This window comes from Ailuropoda melanoleuca, chromosome 1, assembly GCF_002007445.2.
Source record: "Ailuropoda melanoleuca isolate Jingjing chromosome 1, ASM200744v2, whole genome shotgun sequence".
In the NCBI taxonomy this organism is placed as follows: Eukaryota; Metazoa; Chordata; class Mammalia; order Carnivora; family Ursidae; genus Ailuropoda; species Ailuropoda melanoleuca.
In genome coordinates, this window is record NC_048218.1 from 63,275,304 (window position 1) to 63,296,118 (window position 20,815).

A 20,815-nucleotide genomic window follows, 5' to 3' on the forward strand; every position below is an offset into this window, starting at 1 on the left:
TTTCAATTTTTATTTAAATTCTAGTTTATCAACATATATGGTAAAATTGGTTTCAGGTGTAGAATTTAATTATTCATCACTTACATATAACAGTGTTCATCACAAGTGCCCTCCTTAATACCCATCACCCATTTAGCCCACCCTTCACCACCTCCCTCCATCAACCTTCAGTTCGTTTTCTATAGTTAAGAGTCTCTTATGGTTTGCTTCCCCCCCACCTTTTTTCCCTATGTTCATCTGTTTTGTTTCTTAAATTACACATATGAGTGAAATCATACGTTATTTGTTTTTCTCTCACTACTTTTGCTTAGCATAATACATTCTAGTTCTATCCAAGTCATTGCAAATGGCAAGATTTCATTCTTTGTGATGGCTGAGTAATATTCCATTATGTGTATACGCACACACAAAAAACATATCTTCTTTATCCATTCATCAGTCAATGGATACTTGGGCTCTTTCCATAATTTGGCTATTGTTGATAATTCTGCTATAAACATCAGGGTGCATGTGTCCCTTTGAATCAGTATTTTTGTGTCCTTTGGGTGAATACCTAATAGGTCATAGGGTCATAGGGTAGTTCTATTTTTAACTTTTTGAGGAACCTCCATACTGTTTTCCACAGTAGCTGCACCAGTTTGTATTACCACCAACAGTGTAAGAGGATTCTCCTACTTCTGCATCCTTGCCAACATCTGTTGTTTCCCGTGTTGTTAATTTTAGCCATTCTGACATGNTAGCCATTCTGACATGAGTGAGGTGGTATCTCACTGTGGTTTTGATTTGCATTTCCCTGATAAGTGATGTTGAGCATCTTTTCCTGTGTCTGTTTGCCATCTGGATGTCTTCTTTGGAAAATGTCTATTCATGTCTTCTGCCCATTTCTTAACTGGGTTATTTGGTTTTTGGGTGTTGAGTTTGATAAGTTCTCTATGGATTTTGGATACTAATTCTTTATCAGATATGTCATTTGCAAATATCTTCTCCCATTCCACAGGTTGTCTTTTAGTTTTGTTGATTGTTTCCTTCACTGTGCAGAATCTTTTTATCTTGATGAAGCCCCAATAGTTCATTTTGCTTTTGTTTTGTTTATAGATTTTGGATACTAATCCTTTATCAGATATGTTATTTGCAAATATCTTCTCCCATTCCACAGGTTGTCTTTTAGTTTTGTTGATTGTTTCCTTCACTGTGCAGAATCTTTTTATCTTGATGAAGCCCCAATAGTTCATTTTTGCTTTTGTTTTACTAGACATGGAGACATGTCTAGTAAGAAGTTGCTACAGTCAAAGCCAAAGAGGGTGCTGCCTGTGTTCTCATCTAGGATTTTGATGGTTTCCTGTCTCACATATAGGTCTTTCTCTTTATCTTTAATCTTGTACATTTTAATTATGTGTCATGATGCGGACCTCCTTAGATTAATCTTATTTGGAACTCTGTTTCCTGAGCCTGGATGTCTATTTCCTTCCCCAGGTTATTAAAGTTTTCAGGTATTATTTTTTTCAAATAAGTTTTATGCTCGTTTCTCTCTCTTCTCCTATAGATGCCTATAATGAGAATGTTTGTTTGCTTGATGTTGTCCAAGGAATTCCTTAACCTATCCTCATTTTTTACAATTATTTTTTTCTTTTTTGCTGTTCAGGTTGGGTGCTTTCCATTACCCTTTCAGATCACTTCTGCACCTTCTAATCTGTTGATTCCCTCTAGTGGATTTTTCATTTCAGTTATGGTATTCTTCAACTCTAATGATTTTTTTTATATATTTAATCTCATGTTAAATTTCTCACTGAGTTCATCCACTCTTCACTCCAGTCCATTGAGCATCTTTATGACCATTACTTTTGAATCTATCAGGTAGGTTGCTTATCTTGTTTCATTTAGTTCTTTTTCTGAGGCTTTGTCTTTTTCTTTCATTTGGAACATATTCTTCTGTATCTTCATTTTACTTGACTTCCTTTGTTTCTGTGAGTTAGGTGGGACAGCCACTTCTTCTAAATTTGAAGATTGAATGATCTTGTGTATTGTCATCCCTTGTGTAGACTGTATGTGCCTGGTGACTTTGGTTGTGTGGCTGGAGCTGTGGCTGTTGTGTACTATGTGTTCTGGGGCACTCAGTGCTGAGAACTCTCTGGTGGTATGGCTGAAACTGAAATGGGTGTGGAACAGGGTGGTCCCAGGGCTCTCCACACAGAGAGTGCCCTGTCAGGACAACTGAAGTGGATGTAAGCTTCGTTGGGGGATGGAATCCTGGGACTCTACACAGAGTGCACCATGGCAGGATGGCTGAAGCTAAATTGGGTACAAGCTGGGATGTCCTGGGACTCTTCACACAGAGAACATCCAAGTAGGATAGTAAACCTGAAGTGGGTGCTGGGCGGGGCAGAGGGTGGGTGCATCCTGGGGCTCGCCATGCATAGGGTGCTCTGGCAGGATGGCAAAATCTGAAGTTGGTGCAAATTGGGGTGTTCCAGAGTGATTCACACAGGGGAACCCTGGTGGGGAGGCTGGAACTGAGGCAAAGTGTACACTAGGGGTTTCCAGTGTGCTCCATGCAGAGGAAGCCCTGGTGGAGAAACTGGAGCTAAAGTGGGCATGGACCAGGGGTTTCTGAAGTGCTCCATGCAAGGGGTACCTGGTAAATTGTCTGGAGTTAACACTATGTGGGCATAGAGTGTTCTGGAGTGCTTTGCACATGTGTCACTTTGGCAAATGGGCTTGAGCTGCTGTGAGCACTGACCAGGAGTGTTCCAGTGTGCACTGCACTGGGGCTGTCTTGTTGGGATGGCTGGGGCTGGTGTGAGCTAGGGGCCCAGGGATATTGAGGTGGTAGGTTAGCTAATGTGCCTGGATTCTGGCTCTTGTTCATGCTATCAAGGTGGAGAGGGGAATGTAAATCATGGTGCTTGCCAGCCTGGAGAAAGTTTCCACAGCTCCCTTGCCATTTGGTGAAGTTCTAGGGGTTGACCTTTTATATGGTAGTTGCTCTTTTAAACTGACTTTTTTTCTTTGGCCCAGGCCATCAAGGCCTGGCATGGGCTAGGGGTCCAAGGCTTGCTGAAGTGGGAGGCCAGCTATATGGCACCTGGACCCTACTCCCATCTTCATTTTCAAGATGGACAGGAGATCATAAACAGTGGTGCTTGCCAGTCCTGTCAGCCTTAAGAGACTTCCAGTCCCTCTCCCATTTGGCTGATTCCATTATATTCTAGTTGGCCCTTTTAAACCGTGACTTTTTTCTACACCCCAGGACAGATGAATCTGCTCATGGTCCCTTAGCCCTGTCCCTCCCCACTGTAGTTCACAGTGTTGGGGTTAGAGGTTCCCTTTGTTATTGTGTCCCCTCTCTTGTGCTGTTCTCTTTGTGGTCTCTGTCTTTTGTTGTGCAGAAGCTGTTCAACTGGCTCTCAGTTCTTCTTCAGGAGGAATTGCTCAATTAGTAGGTGTAGATTTGGTGTGTCTATGGAGGGGGTTTCAGGGTCTTCCTATGTCACCATCTTGGACCAGAACTACCAAGTTCTATCTTTTAATGCTTAATCTAGCTTCTAGAAAGCCATCTGTAAAAATCTGTACATTTTTCTGTCATAGAGTGAAACCATAATATTCTTAACTCCTACTTCATGTACTCCTACTATACTCAAAACTTCAAGTCTATCACTTGTTTATGGTACCTCATATTCTCAGTTTTATATATGCTCTGCTTAAACTAGTAAATTTTAAGTTTCCTGGTGGTCAGTTATTTCTTTTTACTATGCCATTTAGTATAGTACTTTGAACATAAAGAGTAGCAATAAATGCAATTTTTATAACAAATTTTTCAATACCACATATAAACATATTTCAATTACTGAAAGGCAATGAACATAATCAAAGTTGAAAATCTTCAGCCAAAAATTAATTATTGGAGTTGGAAATTGAAGTAAATCTTTAATTAATTAATTTATATATTATTCTTTTTTACTGAAATCAGTGCGTAATACTGTGTATCGATTGAAAAATTGTAATTGGTTACACACACACACATATATATATATATATAAACAACAGCGAATATACTGTCTTGATTTGATTAATGGCTTGGCAATTATTAGAGAAGCAATGGATGAAAAAGATATCAACTGAGGAGAATGGGTCTCTTTCCTTGCTGTGTTATTTTCTTCAGTTCGCTCTGTTCCCACATGTTACTCAAACCAGGAATCGCTAACCAGCTGTTTCTTACCCCTAAGACCACTGCTCAGTGTGAGTCCCTGAGCCAAAGTTCTCCTTTGTAAGGCATCATGATCTACATATAATGTCAGTAATTTCTTTTTATATATAATACAGATACTTTTAATTCTTTTTTTACAATGTGAATGATTATGACCAATATTTTATTATTGATTGCTTCTTTAGTTGACATAGGGTAAAAGAAAGAGAAAGCAAATTCAGAAAGCATGCCATGGAGCAGATAAGGTATGTTATATGCTGATACCTTGCCCTTTAAACAAATTAAATAAAATTATTTTGACATCCTATTTGGATTATGACTGTGCCATTCTGAAGCTATCCTGTAAATTTAAACTTAAATGCACATAAACGTCTATCTACATAATAGGTATCTGTGTCTATAAACAGTTGTGGCAATACAAGAGTAAATAATCGTACTTATTAAAATAAAAAAGAAACATATCTCAAAACATGTCAATTTTATCAAAATGAGACATAGAATTATAAGCAAAATCACAACCAGAAAGATGTTAAATGCAGAAGTAGCTTTACTTCCATTTCCTACTCTTTTGATCATTTTTCAAAATCCATGGAGTCTAAACAACATAAAACTTTCCCTACAGAAAACTATTTTTTATGCAAATATAGTATATCATTGAAATATACCATCTGTGTTCATTGTCTAATGGGCTTTCTGTTAAGTGATTTTGGTGACAATGCAATGATTTTGATATTTCATCAAAATGACAAATCTTTCTGCATGCAAAAGGGCTTTGCTTGTATTATAGGTAAAATCTATAATGGGCCTCATATGGATTTTCATAATTATATATTTCATTATGCAGATAAGTATGTATGTGTATGTTTTTAATTCTAAAGTAATCTTAAAACTTAAATAATTAAAATAACTTTATATAAGACCAGATTTATACATGGAGAATGTAAAACAATATAGATATAAGTTTACAAATAACTTTATTGCTTATATAGCAGTCAATTATTAGGATTCAACGAATTGTTTACAAATTCAACAAATATGTTAGGATGCAGAGAATTGTATTTATCCTATTATGAAAAACACATAATTACCTTATTTTTTTCTTTATATTCTTTAGTCAGACTTTTGAAATTGTCATGGATGTGTAGAATTTAAATATGATTTAACAAAATCCTTTTTCTTTCTTTAGGGAAAAGTCAAAGAGAAGGAAGAAAATCTGAATCTTGTAAACCAATTCTTAAAGTAGAATACAAGACCTGTAGAAACAGGTATGAATTTTTTACTTTGGGTGATTTGGGAAAATATATAAGAAACAGAAACAAGAATGGCAAATAACCTTTAATAATTATGTATTATTTAAAGTTTCATATAATTATATTAATTGGCTAAATCCTCTTCATTGATAACAACTTTCTTATTTGAGTATCTGATATTATTATGAATTTTATAATAGCAATTGCTAATTATTTTAACTTTCTATGAATAGATGAGTATTATATAAAATAATTTTAACAATGTCAGATTTTTGGGCCATGCACATTACAAGTAGCAATCCTTTAGTATTATTAAGCAGAAGCATACCTATTGGTTTTACACATGAGAGAATTAAATACATAACCAAGTCTCTGTACTTTAGGATTTTACATTCTGAACATGGAAAGATTATAGTTAGTTGGAAAGATAAATATTTATATATATTAGCATAATAAAATAGTACTACATTTTAAGATATAGAAAATTAAATTGAATAATAATATATAATAAAATTTTATCATGTATATATTAGCAGCCTTATCCTATAAATCAAGAATGTTCTTTTTACTCACAATAATTATTAGTGGCAATATTCTCATCCAGAATTACCATAATTACAAATCTTGCTAAACCTTAATTTTACTTTAACTCTAAATTGGATAATTCTACTTTATATCTTAAATGTTCACACTGGAATGTATTCTTAGTATTACAGATGCATTTAATGTTTGTTTTCACCTGCTCTTTGAAAGATTTAACAGTATAAACTTATGGCCATTTTTAATGAGTTAGTTTATATATATAAACTATCATATATGGTATATTTTTATGTATATATTTTTACAACACTTTATATATGCATATATATGTATGTACACACACACACGATAGATCAATACTTTAGTCCAGCCAAATGTTACTAAACATAATTAGTAAAAAAGTATATATGGAAACATTTTACATATATACATATTTTGTTATTATGCACACATATTATTAGTTATTACTAAGTACACGCTATGCAACTGTTTGGTATACTAAAATGAAAGAGAATGCTGCCTGCTTTTGAATGTTATGGTCTAGTAGAAGTAAGGCCATAAACTAGTGGTTTCCATGTAACATGTGAGGTGCTTTTATAGATATATGCTATGACAGCACAACAAAAGGACTCCTAACCCAGCCGAGAGAGAGAGAGAGAGAGAGGAAGAGAACGGTGAAGAGAAATCAGTAAATTTCTTCTTGGGAAAGGGGATACCCGAGATGGGGCTTAAGGGATAATAGGATGGTGGCACACAAAGTGAGGAAAGGGTGAAGGTGAAGAGAAGATACTTTAGGAGTCAGGAATTCAAGTCAAAGCAGTGTAAAATAATTAAGATCCCTGGCATATGGGGTAAGACAGCTATGTGACTTTGAAATTTTTAATTAACTTTTAAACTTTAATTTCCTCATCCATTATACCTCATTGTGATGTTTGTGAAGAATAAATGAAATTATGCATGAAGTTTGTAATGTCATAAGTTTGATGAGTGGCACATAGTGGATTTCTTGATAAAAAGAAGCTATCATTATTGTCATTATCAAAGCCATGAAATTTCACATTGTTAAAATTATTCCACTGATCCTAATTTAAGGATTTATTCTAGTAACTGGTAACCCAATTTTGTGTAGAAATAATCCTTCAGATTTCTAATGTGAAATAATTATATATTACTGATCATAATTATTATCATCCCACTTACTGTGCACTTTAGTACATTGTGTATGTTTGTTGTGATTACTACATTAGAAAAGTCACCTTTAATAGCAGTGGTTCCACAGCTCAGAACACGAGGAGACTAAATAGCAGAGGAGCACCAAAATTGAGTACTAAAAAATTGTGACAGCAAAATGGACCATAGCCTGGAGGTGACAATAATCAGCTATATTTCTGCTCCATCTAGTACACAGTAGAAACTTTGTGATGTCAGAAATTGGGGTGGCTGCGACAGGAGCAAGAACTGTGCCTGGGTGGCACAGCGGTTAAGCGTCTGCCTTCGGCTCAGGGCGTGATCTGGCGTTATGGGATCGAGCCCCACATCAGGTTCCTCTGCTATGAGCCTGTTTCTTCCTCTCCCACTCCCCCTGCTTGTGTTCCCTCTCTCGCTGGCTGTCTCTATCTCTGTCGAATAAATAAAAATAAAATCTTTAAAAAAAAAAAAAAAGAACTTTAAGAAGAGCTCTACCAAACATGCTGAAGCAATAGGGTCTCTTAAAGGACTGCATAGGTAGCAGATGCGAGGCGTATGTTTTCTGCTTAATTTATCTTAGACCAACCATTCACAAACTGGCTTTACATTTCTAGGGATAAACAATCATTCTGCTTAGGAATCATAGGTCCCCAGTCGCCAAATTGCTTATTGGTGCCCCAACACCAATGCCCTCTAGACTTAATAAATCTGTTCTATTCAGAAAAGAAATAATGATCTCTCTACCTGCTACCTCTAACATTATCAAGTTCTCTGTAATTAATAAAAATTACTTTTTGCTAGTCTTTTAATCCCTTTCTATCACGGCCACCTATTGATAGTGTAAAGTGCTCAAAGCCTCAGTATATCCATCTGTTAAGTGAGAATAATAGTTTTCTCATTGGGATATCATAAGAATTCAATACAATAATTTTCTCATTGGGATATCATAAGGATTCAATGCAATAATCTTCACACAATACCCAGAATATCATAAATACTCAACAAATGTTATTTTAGTATGTACTATATTATGTTGCACAGTTTATTGCTCAATCTTGTTGTCTTCATTGAGAAAAAATTGTAACGCTTTTTATATATTTATTTTACAAATTATGCAGTAAAAACTTTTTTTCTTTTGGTGTACAATACTGTGGATTTTAACACATTTATAGATTACTGAAATTACCACCATAATAAGAGTACAGAACATTTTCATACCCCCCAAATTCTTTCCTGCTTTTCCTTATAGTCACACTTTTCTCTACTTCTAACCCCTGATAACCATTGATCTGTTCTCCATCAGTATAGTTTTGCCTTTTTAAGATGTCATATAAATGCAGTTATATATTATGTAACCTTTTGATCCTAGCCCCTTTCACTCAACATAATGCCTTTGGGATTTATCAAAGTTGTCAATAATTTTTAATTTGGGGGTTCCTGGGGGGCTCAGTCAGTTAAGTGTCTGCCTTCAGCTTAGGTCATGATTTCAGGGTCCTGGGATTGAGTCCCGTATCCCTGCTGAGCAGGGAGCCTGCTTCTCCTTCTCCCTCTGACATTCTCCCGGCTTGTGCTCTCTGGCTCTGTCAAATAAATAAATCTCTAAAAAAATAATTTTTAATCTGTATTAATGTTTTATGTGTGAAGACATTGTTAGTTATATAATTATTTATTTCTTTTGTAATAATCCATCTGATCAGTATACCAGGATACACTTGTAGTAAATAGTAAAAGAGTCAGTTTAGAGTGGTGTGCATTTATCAAATTGTGTCCCTTTGATCACTAACTGTATTCATGGAAAAATAGGAATCTGTAATCAAATACATTTGAGAGATCTGAGAAATTCTGGGTTATATAAAGTAAATTGTATTCTTTACTGTACAGTTTCTTAGAATCTTTGCTATATGGCCTGAATTATAAAATTTCAAAAGGGAGATATAGTTTGCAAGTGCAAATTTTAAATTAAAAACTATTTTTCAGGGATGCCTGTATGGCTCAGTCAGTTAAGTGTCTGCCTTCAGCTCAGGTCATGATCACTAACTGGGGTCCTGGGATCAAGCCCCACATCAGGCTCCCTGCTCACCAGGGAGCCTGCTTCTCCTTCTCCTACTCCCCCTGCTTGTGCTCTCTGTCAAATAAATAAATAAAACCTTAAAAAATTTTTTCAGAACATTTTTTAAGTTACATTCCACAGTTTTAGAAACATTAGACTAGAAGTAAAAAACATTTACATTGGAGTCTGAATTTGAATCTTTGTCCTTCCATTCCATAGCTGCTTGACTGTAAATAAATTCACCTGCATTAATCCCAGAGTCATCTGCTACAGGCAGTACAGATCACTGTTTAGGAAAATAGGTTTTGAAATCTGACAGGTCTGTTTTCTTTTGGGTTTTTCTCCTTAGTTGTTATTTAACCTCATTAATAAAATGAGGATTATACTATGAGAATTTAATGTGATAATTAAGTATCTAATGCAATTATTCATGAGTGGTTTCCTGAGCATTTTCCTAAGGAGTTAAGTTTTTGTTCATTCAGTAGTTTACAGAGAAGTGCATATATATCAGCAATTAACTTCAGACCCAGTGTTTTCTGATGCAGAGTCATAATAAAAGCAAGAAAAGGTTTTGCTTTCTTCCAATATTTTACCACTCTGGCCTTTCTATTGTCGCATTTAATTTTATATTGAAATTTGCCTCTTTTATCCCTTAGGAATTTTGGACCTTACATGCCAAATGGTTAATATGATAAACTAACATAGCTTAATATTCTAATGGTAGTGATCAGAGTTTTGGGAATCAACTAATACATGTGGAGATGTTCTTATGAGTCAACGAGCAACTCTATTTCCCTCCAACTTCTCTACCTTTTCCCCAACAGAACTCATCACCTTTAGACAGATTCATTAGTAATTTTAATGGTGAGAATTCACAACCAGAGAAAGGGAAATGGTAGAATAGTAAGTCATTTGGGAGAGATATTTTGGACTAAGAAAGATATTTGCTGTCAAATTGTATTGTGTATAATCCCTACCAAACTTATTCTTCATTAGCTCAGTCCTATGGTACTGTATCATCTTAAAGGACTTCTCAATCTCATTAATTTTTTTTTCTATGTAGTGAGCCATTCATTATATTTTCTGGTGGACTGTCCTATGACAAAGCTTGCAGAAGACCAAGTTTAACCATCATGCATGGAAAAGCAATTACAGTGCTTGAAATGGATCATCCTATTGTTGAATTTCTTACTTTATGTGAAACACCCTATCCAAATGGTAAGTAACAAAAATGAAACTATTAATGTTGAAAATCATTTGTGAAGTAAGTTCCTAATAAAATTAAGCTTAAATATTTTTAGTTTTGGCAGCTGACATCCACTATGGTACAACACTGTGAGCTACAGGTGCTGGAGCAGTTTCCGCAACTGTACCTACTTGACAAACTGGAAGTAAGACAGATGTAGTACAGCAGTGCTGGAGTTTCAGGTTCTTATATCAGGTAAGTGCTTTAAACTTTGATAAGGATGGTGGAAGCTGAGCTGGGAGGGTCCGATAGGGGTCCAGGGTGAAATCACTTGGGGAAACTGAGGTCTCCTAATAGCCTCTCCTAGACCAGCTCCACCCATCCCATTCCAACACTAATCAAAGTTAAAGCACTTACCTGATATCAGTGATCTATAACTCTGGTGGTAGTGCATCTGTTTCACATCTGGCTTTGCTTCAGATGCAACTGCAGCACCTCTGATTCCTCTAGGATTGCTGATGTGTGGTTGGTGATTTATTTCAACTTTGAGAATAATTAAAAGGGCTTTCGGGAGGAGAGATGCATCCTGAATATAAAGACTTTTTGTAAACATAAAAACTAAACTTATGTGCAAACTGTATAATGAAATCTAATAATAATGAAATATTTTAGTGAAATCTAAAAATTGAGAAGTGTGAAACATAAAAAGCGAAATATGAGTTTATGATTAAAAATAGTATGTGTGTGTGTGTACATATATATATAACTACAATTTCAAGAGTGAACATATATAAGAGAAAGAACACTAGACTTGGAGGCACAGTATTTGGTTTTATGATTTAGCTCTGCCAGTCACTACCTAGGTGACCTTGGGTAAATCATTTTACTTTTATGAGTTAGATTTATCATCTTTAGAAAGAGAATAATAATATTAACCCCACATGATTATTGGAAGGCCAAAATGAGCATACTCTGTAACTATGAAGATCTATAAATTGTTTTATTACAACTGTATTAATTTGCTTTAAATTCTTTAGTTTCATATTTAAAGATGGGATAAATTGATATGAAATAACAGTCAGTGTGGCACTTTATTTCCAGAGTTGCTGGGACAGACAAGTTACCAGTGTTGTTAATTAATCAACAAGTATTTATTGGATGCTTCTATGGCCTCAGTACTACAAGGACTTACTGAGAATACAGATGAAGCATGAAACTGGTCTCTGATGTCAAATCACATAAAATCTAGTTGGGTGAGGGAGATAATTATGACTTAAGTTTAAAAAATATAACACTTAAGTGCTGAGTTATATGTGTCAGAGTTTAAATAGTGTACTAATTAATAGGCTAGTGAGACAGTCAATAGCTGAAATATTCTAGCAAAGCTTCATGGAAAAAAGTAGGCTTTAGATAGACTTTGAAGAATGAGTTTGAACAGACTCTGAAATCTTAAATTCCAGATTCCAGCTGGGAGGCTTTTGTGACAATGTTCATTAAAATGGTCAAGATCTGAAACACAGGGCTGCCTGTAGGAATGGAAAGAGGAAACCCACTGAATTTGGTCACCAATTAGGTTTAGAGAGTGACATGATAGATGAGTCAAAGAGAACATATTTTAAGAATAGTGGTTTCAGGTGTGCCTGGGTGGCTCGGTCAGTTAAACGTCTGCCTTCAGCTCAGGTCATGATCCAGCCATCCTAGGATTGAGTCCTGCATTGGGCTCCTCTCTCCCTCTGCCCCTGCCACCTCTCCCCTATTCATGCTCTCTCTCTCTCTCTCTCTCTCAAATGAATAAATAAAATTTTAAAAAAAGAATAGTGGTTTCATATGCAATAATAACACTTTTTGGAAAGAGAAAAAGATAAGTCTGATTATAAGTCAGTAGAGTTGCTTAGAGAGCAGAAAAAGAGAAAGAAAATGTCTTTAATATTTATTTATCAATTATCAGAATATAGATGTTCTTTGGAGTTATGAGAATGAATGATAAAGGAACAAAGAACAAACAGAAAGCTAAAAGCTGAATTTAGGAAAATGCCTCCTATAAAAGAGCTTAGAGAAAAATGTATGTGCCAGTAATTGGGACTTGTAGTGTTTGATCTCTGCAACCATACATTTATGTGTGTGTGTGTGTGTAAGTTTCTACACATCAGTAGAGATGTTAGGATAATCTCTAATAATATTGAGTAAATTATAAATATAACTATAATCACTTCCAAGCTACATATATGTCTGTTTTTCAAAGTATTGATAATGAGGATGGAATTTTTGTCAGGAGCTAAGAGAAATACTTTACTCAGTAAAATATAAATGTATTTTATTAACTATTTCTGGCTACAATAATACATAAAAGTTCCAGAAAAGACCCTACCATACACATTAGTATATAATGAAAACTTACTGCCCTTCCAGAAGTGACTATTTCTAAGTTTATGTATTCTCCCAAAAAGTTTATGTATATGCCTATGTGTACTTATGTATACATTATCTCTTTTTTGTACAAAAGAGAACATATTCCATGTGCTATTCCATATTACACTTTTTTTCACTTAACAGTGTATTTTGAGTATGATTCCATACTAGCAGATATGGAACTTCATTCTTCTTTACAGCCACATAGTGATAAATCTTATGCATATGTTACACAAAATAACTTTATTAACACTTTTTAATATTGATAAATCGTTTGTGACATCTGACAATTCAACTTGTTTTTCAAAGAACACAAACGCCTTTTATCTCAGGGGGTATTGCCCAGAGTAACTAAGCAACTATACTCAGAATTCATCAATTTCACCTTTACAATTAACTGTATCTGGTCCTCTACAGGCATCATGAATAATGAATTTCTCTTCAGAGAAATAGTAATTATGATAGAGCTTTTTACCTGTTTGGGAGCTAAGGTTAAAAGATTGAGCCTGCTCAAAAGTAAACCTTAGAGGAAGTGATACTATTGGCATCTACTGAGCATGTACTATGTGCCAGGCTTTGCATTAAACATCTTCATATACATCTAATCTTCATACTAGTCTAAGGTAGTTATTATTTTGCCATATCAATGGGTAAAGAAATTGAATTTAATTGAGCTAATAAGTTAATGAATTTGACTAAGATCAAACTGTTAATATATACAAAATTGAACCTAATACTGACTCCTAAGGAAATCTTTTTATTCAGAGATTACTGTAGTACACCAAGTACTTCCACAAAGGTGAAACTTTTGCTACCAGTTTTTATTATTTGAAAAGGAACAATAATAATCTAAAACAGATGTACCTACCCAAAGTGATAAAACAGATATAACTACCTAAAATGATTATGAATTTTGATCATTCATGTCAATGTCTCAGCTATTTTATTTTTGTAGCAGTTGCTTCCCAATCAATGATTGCCCTAGAGAGAAGACAAAGAAAAAAGTAATAGTATAGAACTCCAGTGTTCCTTCAACTGAAAAACAAACCAAACAATAAATAAATAAAATAAAGAACCCCTAAATTCAGAAGTACTGAAATAATGTTAAAAACTTAAAACAGCTCTAAGAGATAAGGGAGAAGTGGAGGAAGCCTCAATTTGAGAACAGATTGAGTGGCAAACAGGATAAAGACTGCATACTGTCACATAGACATGCACTCAAACAAGACATGCACTCTTCAGTTTTGGGGTTTCTCTTCCTAGTTTTTCTCTTGTAGCATGTGACTTATAAATATGAATAGGTTCTACAGTTTCTCAAGACTATAAAGGACTGTGAAGGCCATCTTTTCCAGTTTCCCACCTAAGACTTGAATACTCTGAATAAAATTCCTACCAAGTGAGTGTTGAGTTTAGGATTAAATACTTAAAGTAGCTAGTAAAAAACTGCTGGAATAATGAAAACACATGAGAATTTAGAATCAGAAGGCCTGGGTTAAATTTCCAGCTTTTTCAGTTAACTAGCTTTGTAAATTTGTGCCAACCTCATAACCTCTTTCGACTTCAGTTTTCGCTATGAAATGAAAAAAAGTAATACCTATTCTAGCTACTGAGAATCAAATATCATGTAAGATGTTTTCGTAAATACTTTTTCCTTAAATTGAGAACACTTTAACTGTGCCTTTCCTTTATTAGTCCCTATTATAGGTGGAAAGCAATGTCTTCCCTGACCACAATAAGTACATCAGTGCTCTCCCACCATCCACAAGTCATTTCTTATACCATTACCTTTGATATTTCTTTTCATAGCTCACATTATTCTCTGAACTTATTTATTTACTTCTTCATGGTTTGTATACACCCCTAGAATGTAAACTCCATAAGGACCTTGTCAATTTTATTCTCCAAATATCCTTTGTTCTGAGAATAGTCGCTGGAACATATTGAAAGGAGGAGGAGGGGGTTAAAGTTTAGGAATTTGAAAATCCTAGACTATCTTCAGATTCCCTGCCTTTTTGAGGTATATACTCTTAGGGACATATCTTTAAGTACATGTTAAATCACATTGAATTAAAATTAAATTTTTTAGTATAAGGAGTGTTGCTCTCAGAAGGAGGTAAAAATGTATCACAGCTAAGGAAGGCAGAACTATTTCCTTAGAACATCTTGTAAGCATGAAATCAGATCTAAAATGGAAGGTTATGGAAGAATAAGATAAATGTTTGTGAGACAGAGATGACAGACTCTCTTCAAATAATTTATCACCACCTCATGATTATTGAGAAATGTTTAACTCTATGCCTGTTCAACTTTTTGTTTTCATATTCCCTATAATGACCTTAAACATTAAGTCTGAGAAACACAACAATATTTTTTAAAAGTGCTCTTTGTTACTTCTTACTTCGGCTCATATTTTGGTCTTCTGAAATCATTTAAATAACATTTATAAGGAGATAAAGGAAATGAAAGTTTGTGATTTTATACAATATGAAATATGAAAACTTCCACTTTTTATTTTTTACTTGTAGAATTTCAAGAACCTTATGCTGTTGTAGTACTTCTGGAGAAAGATCTCATTGTAGTTGATCTGACACAAAGCAAGTAAGTTATTTATAGATTAACACTATTTTTATACTCTATTCATTACAATTAAAATACGGGAAGACGTTATAGATAACTGACAATATATTAGATGGTAAATATGCTTTACGTGGAATATCGTTATGCTAGAATTGTAGAAATGTAGTTGGTTCAATAATGAAAACTAAGCCAGGAGAGTTTAGGAAACACACAAAATTGTAACACATTTTAAAGGCAACACCTGATGTTTGGAAAGATGCATTTGGAGACTCAGGACACATAAAATGGATCACGTGTCTGCTGTTAACCTAAGCAAACACAATTGTTATGAAAATTTGTACAGTGTACTATATGGCCATCTGCTAGATATTGACTAAAGGAAAATGGCACATGATAAAAGTATTATTGGACTATTGCAGCAACAATACAGAAGAGCAGGATCTGGAGGGTAGAGAAGATGGAGGCCTTCTTTCACTTTCTTTTCTTTCTTGTTATGTTGTAGGCAATGGTAACAAATATAAAATATTGCTGTTAGAGTGGCTCTCTCAACTCCATTACATGGACAATAAAAGCAGATGAAATTGATGAACACTGTCTTCTTGCTACACATTTTCACTGTAAATGATGATAGGCATGAAAGTGATTTTCCCTCACTTTATTCTTTTTTTAATTGAAGTATATTTAGCAGACAATGTTATATTAGTTTCAGGTGTACAACATATTGGTTCAACAGTTCTATACATTACTCAGTGCTCACCATGATATGTATAATCAGCATCTGTTGCATTACAGTATTATTACAGTATTGTTCACTATGTTCCCTATGCTGTACTTTTCATCTCCATGACTTATGTATTTCATAACTGAAAGTTTGTAGCTCTTAATCCCCTTTATTTGACCCCCCCAGCCCATTGTTTCCTCTTTGGCAATCACCAGCTTGTTCTCTATATTTATGAATCTGGTATTTTTGTTTCTTTGCTTGTTTTGTTTAAGATTCCACATATAAGTGAAATTATATGGTATTTTTGTCTGTCTGACTTATTTTTAGGATAACATCCACCAGTCCCATCCGTGTTGTCACAAATGGCAATATCTCATTAGTTTTTATGGCTGAATAATATTCAGTAGATAGATCGATCGATAGATACAGGTTGCTTCTATATCTTGGCTATTGGAAATACTGCTGCAATAACCATAGGGTGCATATATCTTTTTAAATTAGTGTTTTGTTTTCTTTAATAAATACCCAGTAGTAGGACTACTGGATCATATGGTATTTCTATTTCTAATTCTTTGAAAAAACTTTTCCACAGTCGCTGAACCAGTTTACATTCCCACCAGCAGTGCACTAGGGTCTCTTTTCCTCCACATCCTTGCTAACACTTATGTCTTTTCTTTTTTATTCTAGTCATTCTGACAAGTTTAAGGTGACATCTCATTGTAGTTTTGATTTGCATTTCCCTAATGATTTGTGATGTTGGGCATCTTATCATGTGTCTGTCTATTGGCTATTTGTAGGTCTTCTTTGGAAAAGAAGACTTCTAGTCAAGTCCTCTGCCCATTTTTAGTCAGATTATTTGTTTGTCTGTTTTTCCTTTTTTTTTTTGGTGTTAATTTGTATAAGTTATTTATATATTTTGGATATGAGCCTTTTATCAGATATATCATTTGCAAATATCTTCTCCCATTCAGTAAGTTGCCTTGTTGTTTTGTTGATTGTTTTCTTTCACTGTCACAAAAGCTTTTTATTTTGGTGTAGTCCCAATAGTTTATTTTTGCTTTTGTTTCCCTCACTGGAGGAGATATATCTAGAAAATTGTTTCTGCAGCAGATGTCAAAGAAATTACTGCCTATGTTTTCTTCCAGAGGTTTTATGGTCCATTTGGGTCTTTAATTAGAATTCATTTGTCTATTGGTGTAAGAAAGTGGTCTAATTTCACTTGTTTACATGTAGCTGTCCAGTTTTCATAGTACCATTTTTTAAGAGACTGTCTTTTTCCCATTGCATATTCTTGCCTCCTTTGTTGTAGAATAATTGACCCCATAAGCATGGGTTTGTTTCTGGGCATTCTATTCTGTTCTGTTGTACTATGTTATATGTCTGGGGTTTTTTTTGGTTTTTTGCTTTGTTTTGTTTTTGCCAGTACCATATTGTTTTGATTATTACAGCTTTGTAGTATATCTTGAAATCTGGAATTGATGAGATACCTCCAGCTTTGTTCTTCTTTCTCAAGATTGCTTCGGGGGGAGGGCACCTGGGTGGTGCAGTCAGTTAAGTGTTCGACTCTTGGTTTCAGCTCAGGTTGTGATCTCAGGGTTGGGGGATTGAGCCCCACATGGGGCTCCATGGTCAGCAGGGAGTCAGCTTGAGATTCTCCTTCTCCCTCTCCCTCTGCCCCTCCCCACCAGTCTCTCTCTCTCCAATATAAATTAAAAAATCTTTAAAAAGGATTGCTTTGGCTAGTTGGGGTCTTTTGTGGTTCTATGCAAATTTTAGGATTCTTTCTAGTTTTGTGAAAAATGCTGTTGGTATTTAGATAGAGATTGAGTTAAATGTGAAGGTTGCTTTGGGTAGTATGAACATTTTAATGATATTCTTTCAATCTATGAGCATGGAATATCTTTCCATTTCTGTCATCTTTCTTTCATCATGTTTTATAGTTTTCAGAGTACAAGTCTTTCATCACCTTGGTTCAGTTTATTCCTAGGTATTTTATTCTTTTTGGTGCAACTGTAAGTGGGATTGTTTTTAAATTTCTCTTTCTGCTTCTTCATTATTAGTGTATAGAAATGCAACAGATTTTTATATATTAATTATTTATCCCTCAACTTTACTGAATTCATTCATCCATTCTAGCAGTTTTTTTGATGGATTCTTCAGGTTTTTCTATATATAGTCTCATGGCATCTGCAAATAATGACAGTTTTACTTCTCCCTTACCAGCTTGGATGTGTTTTCTTTTTCTTGTCTGAATGCTGCAGCTAGAATTTCCAGTACTATGTTGAATAAAACTGGCAAGAGTGGACACCCTTCTCTTCTCACTGATCTTAGAGTAAAAGTGCTCAGATTTTCACCACTAAGTATGTTGTTAGCTGTGGGTTTTTTATATATGACCTTTATTATGCTGAGGTATGTTCCCTCTGAACTCACTTTGTTGAGAGTTTTTATGAGGAACGGATGTTGCATTTTGTCAAATATTTTCTGCATGTATTGAGATGTTCATATGGTTTTTATCCTTTTTCTTGTCAACACGATGTATCTTATTCATTGATTTGCGAATACCAACCATCCTTGCATCCCTGGCATAAATTTCACTTGATCATGGTGAGTCATGCTTTTAATGTATTGTGAATGTAGTTTGCCAATATTTTGTTTGAGGATTCTTGCGTCTGTGTTCATCAGAGATATTTGCCCATAAATTTTTTTTTGTGGTATTTTTGTCTACTTTTGGTATCACAGTAATGCTGGCCTCATAGAATGAATCTGGAATTTTCATTCCTCTTCTATTTTTTAGAATCATTTAAGAAAACATTTAACTCCTCCTTAAGTGTTTGGTAGAATTTGCCTTTGAAACTGTCTGGTGTGGAGTATTGTTTGTTGGGAGTTTTTGATGAATCAATTCCATTACTGGTAACAGTTCTGTTCAAATTTTCTGTCTTCCTAAATCAGTTGTAGAGGATTATGTGTCTAGAAATTTATCCATTTTTTTCTAGGTTGTCCAATTTGTTGGCATATAATTTTTCATAATATTCTCTTATAATCCTTTGTGTTTCTGTGGTGTTGGTTGTTATTTTTTCTTCCTTTCTGATTTTCTCTGAGTCCTCCCTCTTTTTCCCTTGATGAGTCGGGCTAAAAGTTTATCAGTATTGCTACCCCTGGTTTTCTTTTGTTTTGTTTTGTTTTTACTTTCATTTGCATGGTTTGTTTTTCCGCCCTTCACTGTCGGTCTGTATGTGTCTTTAGGTCTGAAGTAAGCCTCTTATAGGCAGCATATAGATGGGCCTTGTTTTTTAGCCATTTAGTCATATAAGTCTTTTGATGGGAGCATTTAGTCCCTTTAAAGTGAATTATTTCCTTGTTTTTGTAGTTTTTCTCTGTCCTTTTCTTCTTCTCTTGCTCCCTTCTCTTGTGATTTGATGGCTTTTTTTAATGTTACACTTGGATTACTTTCTATTTATTTTGTATCTACTGTAGGTTTTTGATTTGTAGTTACCATTAGGTTCATATATAACATCTTATGGGTATGGCAGTCCATATTAACTTGATGGTCAATTAAGTTTGAATGCATTCTAAAAGCATTAAATTTCTAATCTGTCTCCATGTTTTTGTAGTTTTTCTCTGTCCTTTTCTTCTTCTCTTGCTCCCTTCTCCTGTGATTTGATGGCTTTTTTTAATGTTACACTTGGATTACTTTCTATTTATTTTGTATCTACTGTAGGTTTTTGATTTGTAGTTACCATTAGGTTCATATATAACATCTTATGGGTATGGCAGTCCATATTAACTTGATGGTCAATTAAGTTTGAATGCATTCTAAAAGCATTAAATTTCTAATCTGTCTCCATGTTTTTGTAGTTTTTCTCTGTCCTTTTCTTCTTCTCTTGCTCCCTTCTCCTGTGATTTGATGGCTTTTTTTAATGTTACACTTGGATTACTTTCTATTTATTTTGTATCTACTGTAGGTTTTTGATTTGTAGTTACCATTAGGTTCATATATAACATCTTATGGGTATGGCAGTCCATATTAACTTGATGGTCAATTAAGTTTGAATGCATTCTAAAAGCATTAAATTTCTAATCTGTCTCCATGTTTTTGTAGTTTTTCTCTGTCCTTTTCTTCTTCTCTTGCTCCCTTCTCCTGTGATTTGATGGCTTTTTTTAATGTTACACTTGGATTACTTTCTATTTATTTTGTATCTACTGTAGGTTTTTGATTTGTAGTTACCATTAGGTTCATATATAACATCTTATGGGTATGGCAGTCCATATTAACTTGATGGTCAATTAAGTTTGAATGCATTCTAAAAGCATTAAATTTCTAATCTGTCTCCATGTTTTTGTAGTTTTTCTCTGTCCTTTTCTTCTTCTCTTGCTCCCTTCTCCTGTGATTTGATGGCTTTTTTTAATGTTACACTTGGATTACTTTCTATTTATTTTGTATCTACTGTAGGTTTTTGATTTGTAGTTACCATTAGGTTCATATATAACATCTTATGGGTATGGCAGTCCATATTAACTTGATGGTCAATTAAGTTTGAATGCATTCTAAAAGCATTAAATTTCTGTCTCCATGTTTTATGTATATGATGTCGTAATTTACATATTTTTATTTTGTATATACCTTGACTGGTTTTGTAGATATAATTTTCTATTTTTGTGTTTTAACCTCTATACTGGCTTTATAAGTGAT

At 34.4% G+C, this 20,815-nt stretch overlaps 1 protein-coding gene across 1 annotated transcript in view; it reads left to right on the forward strand.

Moving 5' to 3' along the window:
• STXBP5L (syntaxin binding protein 5 like) overlaps positions 1-20,815 on the forward strand; it is a 404,610-nt gene that overhangs the window by 221,731 nt on the left and 162,064 nt on the right. The window contains exons 10-12 of the mRNA XM_034659194.1: positions 5,391-5,469; positions 10,296-10,450; positions 15,353-15,425. Of these exons, the coding sequence (XP_034515085.1) occupies positions 5,391-5,469; positions 10,296-10,450; positions 15,353-15,425 (307 nt within the window). The remainder of the gene's footprint in view (positions 1-5,390; positions 5,470-10,295; positions 10,451-15,352; positions 15,426-20,815) is intronic.